Source organism: Aedes aegypti, chromosome 2 (assembly GCF_002204515.2).
Source record: "Aedes aegypti strain LVP_AGWG chromosome 2, AaegL5.0 Primary Assembly, whole genome shotgun sequence".
NCBI classification, from domain to species: Eukaryota; Metazoa; Arthropoda; class Insecta; order Diptera; family Culicidae; genus Aedes; species Aedes aegypti.
The window spans coordinates 108,597,409-108,611,864 of record NC_035108.1 but is presented as its reverse complement, the minus strand read 5'-3'; the positions used below and the strand labels follow the sequence as shown (position 1 = coordinate 108,611,864).

General features: G+C 39.7%; 1 protein-coding gene and 1 long non-coding RNA gene across 2 annotated transcripts in view; one reads left to right on the top strand and one right to left on the bottom strand.

Moving 5' to 3' along the window:
* Nucleotides 1-2,054: 2,054 nt before the first annotated feature.
* Nucleotides 2,055-2,758, top strand: LOC110675905. The gene is made up of 2 exons (XR_002499902.1): nucleotides 2,055-2,583; nucleotides 2,694-2,758. It is a non-coding gene; the product is annotated as an uncharacterized LOC110675905 (long non-coding RNA).
* Nucleotides 2,759-11,461: 8,703 nt separating this feature from the next.
* LOC5574061 (ATP-dependent DNA helicase Q4) overlaps nucleotides 11,462-14,456 on the bottom strand; it is a 31,278-nt gene continuing 28,283 nt past the window's right edge. Inside the window, exons 5-9 of the mRNA XM_021841903.1 lie at nucleotides 14,000-14,067; nucleotides 13,258-13,932; nucleotides 12,702-13,189; nucleotides 12,039-12,358; nucleotides 11,462-11,962 (exon numbers count right to left, since the gene is read on the bottom strand). Of these exons, the coding sequence (XP_021697595.1) occupies nucleotides 11,729-11,962; nucleotides 12,039-12,358; nucleotides 12,702-13,189; nucleotides 13,258-13,932; nucleotides 14,000-14,067 (1,785 nt within the window). The 3' untranslated portion in view covers nucleotides 11,462-11,728. The remainder of the gene's footprint in view (nucleotides 11,963-12,038; nucleotides 12,359-12,701; nucleotides 13,190-13,257; nucleotides 13,933-13,999; nucleotides 14,068-14,456) is intronic.

Below are 14,456 nucleotides of genomic sequence, written 5' to 3'. Positions count from 1 at the left end.
GCTGAAGTCATTGCGGGAGTGCAAGGCCTGGGACTTGACGTCGTTGCCGCCAGGAAGCAAGACCATCGGATGCCGCTGGATCTATAAGAAGAAGCAGAATGAGCAAGGTAAACTAGTACGATATAAAGCGAGATTAGTAGCGCAAGGTTTCACGCAACGATATGGCCTGGACTACGACGAGGTATTCGCCCCAGTCGCGAAGCAAGTGACGCTTCGTACACTGCTGACCATCGCTGGACGAGATGAGATGCAGGTCAGGCACGTTGACGTGAAAACTGCATATTTGAATGGCGATCTCAAGGAGACCATTTATATGCGGGTACCACCCGGACTACGAGTTGAAAAAGGACAGGTGTGTCGTTTGCGTAAGAGCCTATATGGTTTGAAGTAATCAGCCAGGGTTTGGAACCAAAAGCTGAATGATGTTATGAAGCGACTGGGATTCCGGCAGGCGGATGCTGACCCGTGCTTATATGTGCGGAAGACGAGCGGCGGCACAGTGTATATCCTGGTGTATGTGGATGATATGCTAATCGCTACATCACGTGATGAAGACTACGAAGGAGTTGTGAAGGCTTTAGCTAGCGAGTTCCAGATTACAACACTTGGTGAAGTGAAACATTTTTTGGGAATAAGAGTGACGCGGAAGAACAACGCCTACTGCTTGGACCAAAAGGCTTATATCGACAAGTTGGTTGCACAGTTCGGACTTGCGGATGCTAAGGGATCACGGATTCCTATGGACGTCGGATACCTACAGCAAAAGGAGGAGCTGGAGAGTCTACCAAACAATGAGAAGTTCCAGAGCCTCGTCGGTGGTTTGCTGTATCTATCAGTAAATACCCGGCCAGACATCGCTATTAGTACATCCATTCTTGGAAGGCAGGTAAGCAAGCCAACGAATGCGGATTGGACGGAAGCAAAACGGGTTCTGCGCTACCTGAAGTCTACGAGTGATTTGAAGTTGGAATTGGCTGTAAACAGACAAGAACTTCGAGGATACGCGGACGCAGACTGGGCCGGAAATGTGAAGGACCGAAAATCGAATTCGGGCTACCTGTTTCAACTGGGTGGTGGCCCGATTTCATGGTGTGCCAGAAAGCAATCGTGTGTGGCACTTTCATCGACGGAAGCGGAGTACATTTCGTTAGCTGAAAGTTGTCGGGAGCTGCTTTGGCTGAAAAAACTATTGAAGGACTTCGGGGAGCCTGTACAGGAACCAGTACAGATCTTCGAAGACAACCAAAGTTGCATCAAGATGTTGGAGCAGAATGCAGGACTGAAGCGTTCGAAGCACGTGGACACCAAATACCACTTCGTGAAGGATTTGGCTGAAAACGACAACGTAAATGTAACTTATTGCCCATCGGCGGATATGTTGGCGGACATTTTTACGAAACCGCTGAACAGGGTAAAATTGGAGGACATACGCGAGAGGATTGGATTGCGATCTCTGCGCGATGAGGAGGAGTGATGGCAGCCCTGCGTCATTCAGCATCGCGCGCCAATTGAGTGTAAAAGGAGCTGACTGAATGAAGCTCAAAAGTGAATGGAAAGAAGGAAATGAATAAAGCTCATTCAAGTGTTTTGCCTCGACCTGTAAAGACGTGTTTTACTGTTCTCTCTGCTAATTTACCCCTCCAATATTTTACTGAAATCTCGTTTAATTTTGACAGATGAACAATATTGACAGATGTAAATTGACGAATATCGATAATTTGGATGAATTTCTGAGATTCGGTAATGTATTTTGCGACATCAATCGGCAAACCACAACTTTCACTGAATTTCGGCAAAGCGCATCTGTCAAAATCTAAAACTCAAAGCTGCGTAACCCAAGGTATCTAGAAGGGAGGTAGTCCAATGTGTCAGATTTCCCATTCCGCCATTTTGAAATGCCAAGTGACAGCTGGCGAGTTTGTTTTGGTTGTTTGGATATCAGGTGGCGTGACAAAGTAGGTATTGAATGTTTCTTCTACACCCATATCTGTGTGGAATACGCGGCAAAATATCTGAATTTCTGCACTGATAGTAAAATGTTTGAGACTTACGAGTTATAGTTACAAGAATACAACCGTCACCGTCAGACGGCAACACCGTGGCACATCCTCTCTTTCATCGGTGGACCGTCGGTGGTGGGTGGCTCTCACCCGCAGAACTCGAAATTTCCACATTTGCATGCATTGCATGTAGTTGCTAACCAACTATTCAAGTTTATAATCAATTTTTCAGCGACTCAAAACAACGGAATTCCGCGGAATACTACATGAACGACGAAAATTTGATTCGCGACAAAACAGCTTATCAAAGCTAGAGAAAATTTTCACTTCACTGTATTTATATTTGTTGGAGTAAACATTCCTTAACAACCCCATAGAAACGGTAGCGTGACAACAGTGTACACAAACCCGCCAGCTAGCCAACTCGTCAGCTGTCACTTCCACCTTCCCCGCAGCTAACCACACCGCGCACCCACTGACTGCTTAGATCAGTAAACCTGTCACTATAGAAACCTTGGCGTAACCCAAAATATGCTTGAAATGTTTAAAACGTGGAAAGGAGCATTCCAGGGGACATAAACATGTAAGTATTCATATAATTCACTGGATATTGTGATTATTACGTACAATTGTGCAGATCATCTGTTCAGTGTAGTCAGCATTCATCTATTGCTAGCTTAATTACATTTTCAGGAAATGCGTTACTAATGAAGCACGATGAAAATGGCAAAGAAAGAAGGCAAAATCCAACTTACATGGAAAAGGATAATATATTTCATATTGAGAGTAAAGTGAGATTATCAGAGTGGCGGTATTTCATGCATTTGTAGTGCAGGCCTTAAATGTGAATAATAAATTTGTTTTCTAATCAAAATTTTATTTATTACTCATTGTTTTTATTATTCTATTCATCCAGTGAAAAATAATATTGCATCGCCGAATTTCGGTAAAGGTATACCGAGATTTCCGGCATTTTTCTTAGTGTGAGGATTCCAATATTATATAGTAGAGTGGTTCAAAAATCGTTTTTGCTCCACACTGCTCATTCGATTCTAGATCAAATTCTTAGTGTCTTCCCAAAATTTGAGCTCATTTGGATGGAAACTGAGACTTCACAAGCCCTTTAAAGTTTGTATGGGAATTACTATGAGAAAAGCAACCAATTCATTCAATCGGTCATAGTGTTTGCCCATGAACTCTCCAATAGTTACTCTAGGAGTCACCTACCGGGTCATTTGGCCGAATTTGAAAACTATTAGTGAACTATAATTAGTATGCATTTGTAATGAGAGTAAATTCAAAGTAATAACTGAGGAAAATACTGTAGCTACTTCTTTGAAGTTTTCAAGAATTTCCTGGATCAAATTCTGTATAATTTTATATAAACATCTTATGAAAAAATCTGGGAGAGTTTTTGTGACCTTGGAAGAATTCTAGATAAAATCACTATGATAAATCCTTAAGCTTAGAGTTTTCAATTTTCCCGGGATTCAACTTCCCGGGAAACAGGAAATAAAATTTCCATTTCTCGGGAAATCCCGGGATCCAAACGATAAATTCTCAAAAACGTGAAAATAAAGAAAATTTGATGGAATTTTCCCTTTTAAATTATTCGTATTTGATGTATATTCATTTTATACCAGTACATATGTTTGGTTTGATATGGTAATTTTTTTTATGAGTAATTTATTCATTCACAGATTTCTGTTGCCTTCGTTTTTAATGCTAGGATTTGAAACAAGAATGTTTTCGAATTGAGCAAAAGTCAATGTGGTGCTTATTCTTGACGAATCGTATGAAGTTCAAATAATATTTTCCAACGTTGAATCAATCCTTTTAAGCACTACAATAAAAACCAACTAGATTTCATGTTGAGAATTGTGGAAACTTTATAAGTCTACTCAACTCATGGAAAAGATGTCTCGAAAATTCCTTGTTGGAAGAACATATCCTCAAAAAAATATCCATTTTATCAAAATCTAATTGATAACGAAAAACAACAAATCAGCATTGAAATATAACTAGTGATTTAGTGAGGTCATTGGTTAGAATGAACGAAAAGTAAATTATGCGATGGTTTTTGTTTGTGTTTTGAGAAAATAGATGGTCAGCTCTTTTTTTAAATAGAACTACCCGGGAAATACGGAAATCCCGGGATATACGGGAATCCCGGGAAACAGTAAATCATTTCCCGGGAAACGGCAATCCCGGGAAATTTCCTTTCCCGGGAAATGTTCCCGGGATTGGAAAGTCTACTTGTCCTCCGTGATTCTGATGAACCCGTTATTGTCTGTGGAGGTATCTCTGGAGCCTGTAAAATTTTGCATCTGGATTGAATGCGAGCAAAATAAGGAAAATAAGAAACTTTAGTGACCATTTTAGTTAAAATAGAGGCTTTAGAGACCTCCCATTAAAAATTGAGGCTTTTTAAAGACTTGCTTTAAAATAGGGAGCAAGTCTCTTCAAATAAACCTGATACCAGCTCTGTCTCTAGGATAATTCATTGGATAAACTTGTGTTATCATTCATATAAAAGAAGAATATTCTTTATATTTATATCCTTTTTAAATCAATTCTACTAAACAAACTGCTTGTCTTTACAACCAGTGAGATTATTCCTATTTCCTAAATAACCAATAGCGGAGGGGCCTTCCTTAGCCGAGTGGTTATAGTCCGCGATTACAAAGCAAAGCCATGCTGAAGGTGTCTGGGTTCGAATCCCGGTCGGTCCAGGATCTTTTCGTAATGGAAATTTTCTTGACTTCCCTGGGCATAGAGTATAATCGTACCTGCCACACGATATACGAATGCGAAATGGCAACTTCGGCAAAGAAAGCTCTCAGTTAATAACTGTGAAAGTGCTCATAAGAACACTAAGCTGAGAAGCAGGCTCTGTCCCAGTGAGGACGTTAATGCCAAAAAGAAGTAGAAGGAATGACCCAGCTAATGCAAACATTTTCAAAAGAAACACGATTTTTAAAAAATTGTTTCATCGCACAGAAACTCCATCAAATTTATTACTGGAATTTCTTCACCAATTCTTTCAAATTTCAGGGAACCGTAATAATCTGCTCTAAATATTTTGAGGAATGATGTCACTGAGTAAGAACTTGATCGAATCTTTTTTCTGGAACTTACTACAAACTGCTTCCAGAACTTTCTACGGTAATTCTGAATCAGCCAACAACTTCTAGAGAGTGTGCTTAGGGAGTTCAATAGGGGTTCCCTTGAAAATTGTCGTGTCTTTCATCTTTCGAGAACAAGTACGACTTTGATCGAGTTTGTATGTACAGAATTGGACAAAACATTTGCAAATTTTTTGTCCAATATTGATCAAATGAATAAAAGTTTAATTTATTTTTCAACCTTTTTTGTGGAATCGTGGGTAGGACAATCCTTTGACAATCCTAGGTGTTTTTATGCGTAATACATGTGCTACCATGTTCCCACGTCACTGATGACTGGTATAAAGTATGCCTGTCATAAAAGTATCGATATTTTGTGTTTCAGTTTGCTAACTTTCGCCCCTCACTAGATTCGAACTCTTACCCTTCCGGTGAGACAAAATTTAATTTAAGACTATCAAAGGAGATTGGGCAAAAATGTATGGAGTTTGGTCCCGGAATGTACACGGATGACTCATATATCATTTGGAAGATCTAAATGAGACAAAAAAAGTTGATATGGGGCCAAAAATATTCATCGTGGTAAAAAAAAGTTATGTGTGCTGGAATGGTGTAAAAAGAGGTATGTTTTGGACAGTTTTCTATTCAATAATATTTGCTTGCGCAAATGTTATTGAATAGAAATATAGCGAGCAGTGCTCGATAACTGGACTGCCATTCCAACGCACACACACAATCAAATAAAAATCGAGGGGGACAAAGCAAAGTTTTGGTTGGCGTCATTCGGTTTTGGAATCGCGTCGTGTTCGTGTCATTCCGTCATTGAATTCGCGTTTCAATCGTACCGTCTTGTAAATTTTGAGGTGAATTAAACAGTTTTCGTTCCTGCAATGGACATCCCACCGGGCACCAACCGCAAACGGAAACAAAAAACCCTTACGTTGGTGGAAAAAGTTAAAACTATCGACGATTTCGAAAGAGGAGGTGGATCGCACGAGTCGCTCGCCAGAAAATATGGCGTAGGATCTTCCTCGGTGACTCGCTTCCTAAAACACCGAAAATAATGCCGAAACCTTATTTTGCATTTGCACGCCCCTCGTCAGTTACGGGATGGTGAAAGTTTTTGACGTTTAACTGTTTTTTAACTGGGCTACAGCCCAGTTAGCGAGCACCCAGTTAAAAAGCAGCCCAGTTAAATAGCACCCAGTTATCGAGCATTAGCTGTACTTAAGGTGAAACATCTCGGAATCCGAAGATGGCCGGCACAATGGCCGACTTGTGCCCCTACTCACGTTTTCAAAGGCACTAAACTGGAGAAATAGTTGGCAAATGTTTCTGATCTTCTTATTTTAAGCTTTTTGGCAGTGCACAAAGCCAAAATAAAAAGTGCACTGTTGTTTTTTTTCGCGAGATTTGTGCCTTTGAAGTTTTAGTGCAATCTTAGAAGTTGATTCCAATCTGTTTCAGCTAGTACAACGAACAAAATTCGACTGTATATCCGTTTTAACATTACCAGGGTGTCTACTGGGGCTATGGGGCCCAGATAGCCGTAGCGGTAAACGCGCAGCTATTCAGCAAGACCAAGCTGAGGGTCGTGGGTTCGAATCCCACCGGTCGAGGATCTTTTCGGGTTGGAAATTTTCTCGACTTCCCAGGGCATAGAGTATCATCGTACCTGCCACACGATATTACGCATGCAAAAATGGTCATTGGCATGGTAAGCTCTCAGTTAATAACTGTGGAAGTGCTCATAAGAACACTAAGCTGAGAAGCAGGCTCTGTCCCAGTAGGGACGTAACGCCAGAAAGAAGAAGAAGAAGGGTGTCTACTCGTTTACATAAATGAAATTCCCTGATATTTCCAGGTTTTTCCAGCTTCTACAAAATAATTCCAGGTTTAAGAAATATTCCAATTTCAGATATACAAAATGTTATTGACAAAATTATTTGATTCAAAAGCGTTTCAAGCTTTCAAATTTTTTAATGCATATTTAAGCTATTTCAAGGTGGAACAATATCAAAGCTTAAGTTTTTGTCAATTGAATTGTATTTGACATAAAGCCTTAATTGTATTTGGTAAGAAGATTAATGTTTTATCGCTTGTGAGAATTCTGATCATCATTGTAAACTGAACGGAACTTCAAAGTGCTTCATTATGTTTAACCCTTAAAGTTCATTGATTACTGCGTACTTGTGCAAAAACAGATGCACTATTCATTTTTGACCCGCGTTTAGTGAAGAAATCTCAAATGGTAGTCATGGGCAGTTTGGATACTTATTATTCTTATTTATCTTCATTAGGGATTGGATACTTAAGACAGCTAAATGGGCGAAAAAAAAAAATACTTACAGATGTTTGTGACAACATTTCACAATTAAATTTACATGTCGTAAAACATGTTTTTCGACAATTTTTTTTCAATTATTTTCTCAAGGAATTTCTCCATTATTTCAAGTATTTGCCCAAAGATCCAGATGTTACGAATATTTACTCAGGCTAGGGTAGATGGATGGATTTCTTTATTTGTAAGATTTGCAGCACGATGCTGGCTCACCTTTTAAATGTCTTAAATGTGTTCATGTAGTGATTTCCCATGGAATCCCTTCGAGAATTTTCCTAAGAAATTCGTAAAAGAATTTTGTTTTAGATATCTCAAAAACACATCCTGGTTTTTGCCAAATATAACCGCAGAAATTAACTCAGAGATCGACAGGAATTTCTTTACTGATTCTTTCGGATGTCCTCCAAGGTTTTATCCAGTGATTCTTCCATCGATTTTCCTAGGACATCCTCTAAGACTTCCGTTTAGAGCTTCTTCAAAAATTCAACCAGAAGTTTCTCTAAAGATGCCTCAAGGGATTTCTTAAAAATTGTCCTTCATATTTTTTTTTAAGATTTCAACTTCAATTTTTTGCTAAGGATAAATCCAGGCAATACTCAGATTTCTTTAGGAATTCCTAAAGTAATTCTTCAAGATTTCTCAAGGAAGTCTTTAAAGATTTGTCCAAGTATTCTTCCAGGATTTTTTTGGGCATTTCTCCGTGGAAATGTGAATTTCAGAAAAAAAAAATGAGAAAATGTTCAATTCAGGATGTATTTCTAAAGCAAATTTAAAAGCAATCTGTGATTGAACTTGTATAAGTTTTTAAGTCACCCGGTTATTAGAATTTTTAGAAGGTTTTTTTTGTTAAATTGTTGGGATAATTTAAAAAAAAGCAAATAAATGTGTTTAATTTTCTGGCAAAATGCTAGTGTTAACTAGTATGGAACTTTATACTTTTATCAATTTTGTAAGCTCCATGGGAATTTTTGCGAAATGTTTGGAAGAGCTGTAGTTGTCAGTGAACGAAAAACCGAATTTAGTACTATACTATTTAATTCCACCAGAGTTTGTATGCTTTGACAGACACGCGTATTTCGACCTAAACTGTAAGGCTGTCTTTAGCATCGTGTTCTAGACTCGACTGAAGTTGTAATTATTCGATGAAATTCTGGAGTTTATTTACAAAAAAAGTCTAGAAGAACTCCATGATGAAACACAGGGTCGAGTTTGAGGAATTTTTTGAAAAGTTCTTAATAGATTTTCTCGAATATTTCCTCGAGGATACTTTGGAGACATTCTTTGTAGGTACCGTGGATGAAATGACGTAGAAATTCTTGTCGTGTTTCTTGAAAAAAAAAAACTTCTGAACAATTTCTTTCGAAAACTGGAATTGACCTTTGCGGTTTCTCTTGAAAAACATACAGTAAACATCCTAAGAAGATTTCCTAGAGTAACAACTAGAAAATTCGGTTGATGAATTAATGAGAAAAAAATTCGAGAGAAAGTCCTAAATAGTTTTTCCTGGAGCAAATTCGGGATAAATCACTCAAGATCTTCTATAAAAATCTCTGGGAGAATATCTTAGAGATTTGGTAGAGGAACCTCTAGAAGAATTTCTGGAAAGATCCCGATAGGAATACTTGGAAGTATTCTAGATGAAATCTCCGGAGAAACAACTAGAATTATTCCTGAAGGTTTTCCTCGAGAAATCTTAGAATTAGTTGAAATGTCTCGTAACAGTCTCTGAAGGATTCTCTGGTGCCTACATAATTTTGCATCAGAATTCACTGCAAGCAAGATATAGAAAAAAAGAGACTTTAGAGACCATTTTGAAAAAAAAAAAAAAGACTTCAAAGACCATCAAAAATAGAGACAATCATGTCTTGGGAAGTCGATAAGATTCACTGAACAGCTAAAGGAGCGACAGCGGCGCAGCCGAAATTTTTTGAGGAGTTTCGACCTTTGTCATGTACACATTCTATCATGAATTACTGCCTAACAGAAATTTCCCTGATTGTTGGTGAATTTCCCTGAGAATTCCAGGTTTTTTCCAGGTTTAACAAAATTCCCTGATAATTCCAGGTTTTCCAGGTTTTTCCAGGTAGTAGACACCCTGATTACAGTGGTTGACTTGTGCTATTCTGTACTACAATGGAAGAAATACCTCGCTTATCGTACACAGCTTTAGCGTGCTGGAAATCCGCGCGACAGTTACCACACTAATATCGTTGATTACAATAACATCATACTAGCATGCTGTTGCTTCTCAGAGAAGGAGATCATTTGAACTAGAAGTAACTGTAGTGTTTGACTGTTTGCTGCGGACAAACTGCCAATAATCCGAGCAGAACCACTTCAGTTTGCTATTAATGTCAGCTCCATTGGCGACGCTTGAGCACATATGGCTCCACAAATGCTTCGCTAAGAACGCTAAATACGCATGAGGATGTCAATAATGTGAATGTTTAGAAGTAATCACACCATCTTCCAGAGCTGCGCGACACACTTGAGCTGGGAACCGCTTTCATCGTGATGAACGACATGCAAAAACATGAGATCGGATGGTGGTCGATCAACAACAGATCAACAACAGTGCAGGTTGAGGATCAACGGTCCATCAACGGATGATGACAAAGACGCAGCTGAAACGCAAGTAGGACCGCCACCCATGTTTCCACGTCTATGGTCTACGAAAGTGTGACAGTACGTGTAGAAGGTATTGGAAAAAGCGTGACAGAGGGGGGAGGGGGGTCTAGAAATCTCAAAAAAACGATGGACGTCATATTTGAATCGTCCCAAATCCTAAAACTACGCATATGTTACTTCGTAGCATTTAGCAATTAGCATTTCAACTCACATTAAACGTTTTTTAAGCTGATGATGTTGTTCATTGAGGTTGAGCTGATATTATCTTATTACGAACATAAAACATCACTTAAGTCGGTTAAAAAACCGTAAGGAGTTTTGATCAGTATAATGTGGGTAGCAGGGTCTGGTAGAAAACTTCACTAAATATACATATTTAAAATAAACGATTTTTAATGTTATTACGGTCTAACATCACCATGTAATGTTTTCATCTTTGAATCAAAGTCCTAATTCACTTCTTTAAAACATAGAGCTTTTAATCATCATATGTTTTCATTTTTGATCGATAAAAAATATAGCAAAAATATAATAAAGTAAATAGAAAATCCATCTCAAATCATGCAGAATAACTTTTTTCTCCCACAACGGATATTTTTGACCCCATACCAACTTTTTCTTGTCTCATTTAGATGTTTCAAATGAAATATGAGTCATCTGTGTACATTCCGGGCCAAGATTTGCCCAATCTCCTTTAAAACAGTCAAAACTAAAAACTCGTAAATATTCCAAGTAGTTAATAGTAGTTAACCATCAACATAGTTCATTGTGTGATGTTAATTTCTTTTTGAATGTTAGGTATAAGGACTGTTCGTTTTATGAAGTGGACAGCTAGTGCATGCTATATCTTTTTAATTCATTAATGAAATCGCAATCGGTTTCTGTTCATCGTTCGAGTAATATTGAATGATGTTTGTGATAATAAAAAATCCACAAAAATAATTAAATTTCACATGAATAAAGAACAACGATTAGAATGGTCGATTTTTGAAGGTTTTTAAAAATCAATGATTATTAGAAATTCTCTGAAAAACTCGACATTTTTTTTTCAAGAAGGGCTTAAGGTGGGCTTCGTGGTCGTGCGGTTACCCGACCAACCAGTCTTCATAATTCTTTATAGATCCTTGACCAACGATGGCGATCGCTAACGGTTCAAAACGAATCTATATCGATCGCTATCGAAAATCACTGACTGGTTGACCGGGTAGTGTCGTCAGGCATTTAGACGCATCGTTTCAGGAAGTGTGGGTTCGAATCCCGGAAAACTTTTCGTGAGGAATGTTTTCAACTGTGCCCCTGGGAGTTGCAGATAAGTGGTTTATCTATAATAAAGGGCTGGTCATCTAATGAAAAATTGAAGAATATACTTACTTTTGTATAAAAGTTAGTGTAATGGAGTATCGGCGCAAAACTTTCAAACTAATAATTGACCTAGAACGATAAGAGCAGTCTATTTTTAACAATCGCAGTAAATGGTTTCAGTGAAATGGTTAAATATACAAAGCTACAAACGAAACTATTAATAACTTAATCCATCTAGTTTTACCAAAATCATCATTCCAAATGATAGCGGATAGTCATAAAACAATAAATCACAATAAACAGCAACAATCACACGCTTGGGCCCCATTGGCTTACGTTCGCATGCGCACAATTTCGGCATTGGCCATGCGTACGATCCGATTGAAATCGACACTGGTGTAGGCTCGCCAAAATTGGCACCTAAACCAGATGACGGCCGGATAGTTGGGGCTCTGAACCCCGTGGAAAATCCGCGCCACCGCCCGGCCGCTGAAGTTATTCTCCGGGTAGCGATGGATCAACGTTCGTATGTCGTTCAGCAACTGGTTATCGGGGGTATCGTCCAACTGGTAAATAAAAGAAACAAAGATTTTTTGGTTTGTGAGAGAGGAATAAGGCATAAGTAAAAAGTCCAACACATACCTCTGGCACCAGCTCAATTTCCTCGTTGCTAATGTCGGTCTGGAAGTACTCGCGAACGATGGTTTTAAGTTTTTGGGAAGGTCCCTCAGGACAATCGGTCCCACTGACGGGGAAATACGTTGGAAAGGCTACCGATGAAAGCGCATTCGATACGCACTGGAGCTGAACCAGTTGAGCCCTTTCCTGCCCAGACACTCGTTCGTACAGCGTGTCCAGAGTTTTGTCCAACTCGTCATCGGTGAGATCTCCGGGAGCTCGAATCCGGAAACCCAGATCGAAGAAGTTTACGCTGATGGGAGTGCGGGTTCGAACGTTGTTTTCTGTGAGGGTCGTACATGTAATTTTTGCATTAACCCTTTGATTGTGGTAACTGTGTTCTGGAGTCAATATGACCCCAGAGCACTTTGTAGGACTGAATTTTATTTTTAGTGTGCAGATTTGTGGAAGAATAATGAACTAACCAAGCATGCAGCACATAGTTCTACACCAAACGAACAACATTGTCGAAAACATTGGTAGCATAAGATATGAGTTTGAAATTTAAATTTTGCGAAGTTATCAAGATTTGAATTTGGGGTCAATGATCACAAGTTACAGATAACGTAACTTTTTTCGCATATACAGAGGGTAATCCACATTATTGTTTAAACGTAAGGCACTTACCAATCGTCCACTCGAGATTCTTCAGCTGGAATTTAACCACACCACTGTCCCAACCGATGGCAGAAGCCACATCAATCACCGGAAACTCGATGAAAGTGGAACTCGTTTCGGCATTGCCTTTCTTCAACTCAAGAGCGATTGCCATCGCCAAGGGTGGACAATTCTTGGCAGCATTCCGCAGCGCCTTCGGACCAGCATATGACATCACCTTGCACATCACGTAAGCCTTACTCAGCACATTGATGTAGCGCTCTTCGTGAAGCTCCAAATAGCATAGTAGCGTCTCTATGTTCTCCGCCGGAATATCTAGCTGTTGGACGGTCGATTCGACAGAGAAACACGCTTCGTGCCCTGGACAGACCCGTTTAATCCTAACCGGTGACGTAGAGCTGGTGCTTGGATTTGCTTGCGTAGTTTCTTCGAAATCATCAGTCCAGCTGATGTCTTTCAATGCTTCTATCTGTTTCCTATGTTCCTCGGAAAATTTCCTGGAAGTAAATTTAAGATCTTTTGAAAACCACTCCACCAAACCTAACCAATAGAAACTGTAACTTACTCGTCCTTAAAATTCTTCACACATGCACACGGTACGAAAATTTTCTGCAACAGTTTCCGGATCACGTGCCTGTCGATTGAATTGGCGTAGATGTGCCGCCGCAGTTCGTTCCTGTCCTTGCCGCGGTTATCCAGGAACAGGTGACAGTGGGACACCCCGCCATCGCGACCGGCACGACCCACTTCCTGCACGTAGCTCTCGAAATTCTTCGGCATGTTGTAGTGGATGATGGCCCGAATGTCCGCCTTGTTAATGCCCATTCCGAAGGCAATGGTCGCCACCACGATTCGCAGCTCTCCACTCATGAACGCATTCTGGATTGTCCTTCTCCGGGCCGAAGACAACCCGGCGTGGTACGGTTCGGCAAAGTAGTTCAACTTTTTCCTCTTGCGAGACGTTGGCGCCGATGCAGATGCTTCGGATTCTGCCGCTCGTTGAGCATCTTGGAAACAGGTCCGCAGGAAGGATGCAATTCGTTCACATTCGTCTCGTCTGGTGCAATAGACGATGTTCGAGTGAAGATCTGTAAAGCGATCGGAACGCAGCAGGTTCAACAGAGCCGCATCCCGGTTGGCGTCCTTAGAAACCGTCAGGATCAGGTTGTCTGGGAGGGGGATGTCACTGATGATACCGTTGATCCCGTCCGGAACGGCCAGATGTTCCACGATGCTTAGTCTGGTGAGTTGCGATAGAGATAGAGAACATCAAAACAGGTTTTGGATAATGGTGAACATAAAAGTACCTGGTTTGAACGGTCGCCGTAGCTGTCAGGCCAAGGATGGTTTGAACTCCTAGCTTTTCCTTGAGAACCTGTGTAGTCCGAAACAAATTGATTATCTCTAATTATACTTGTTCAATTAATAATGATTCGTGGTTTACGGCTAACCAGCCGAGTGTAAGTTTAACAACTACCGAAAAACTAAACATTACATATACTGTAAAATGGGGCGAATAGAAACACTCTCCGACATGTTTGAATGTATACAACCTAAACCGTGTAGATAAAAACCATTTTTATTACTCTCAAATTTGGGTCCCGTCTACCTTAGCTGAGACCCCAATTGCCGTTAAAAAAACAAAAATTATTTCGTACAAATATTTGTGAAAATGTTGTATGTTTCTATTCACCCCGCAATGGGGCGAATAGAAACACTGTTCAGTAAATATCAATATTTTTTGCATTTAAATGGAAAAATAAA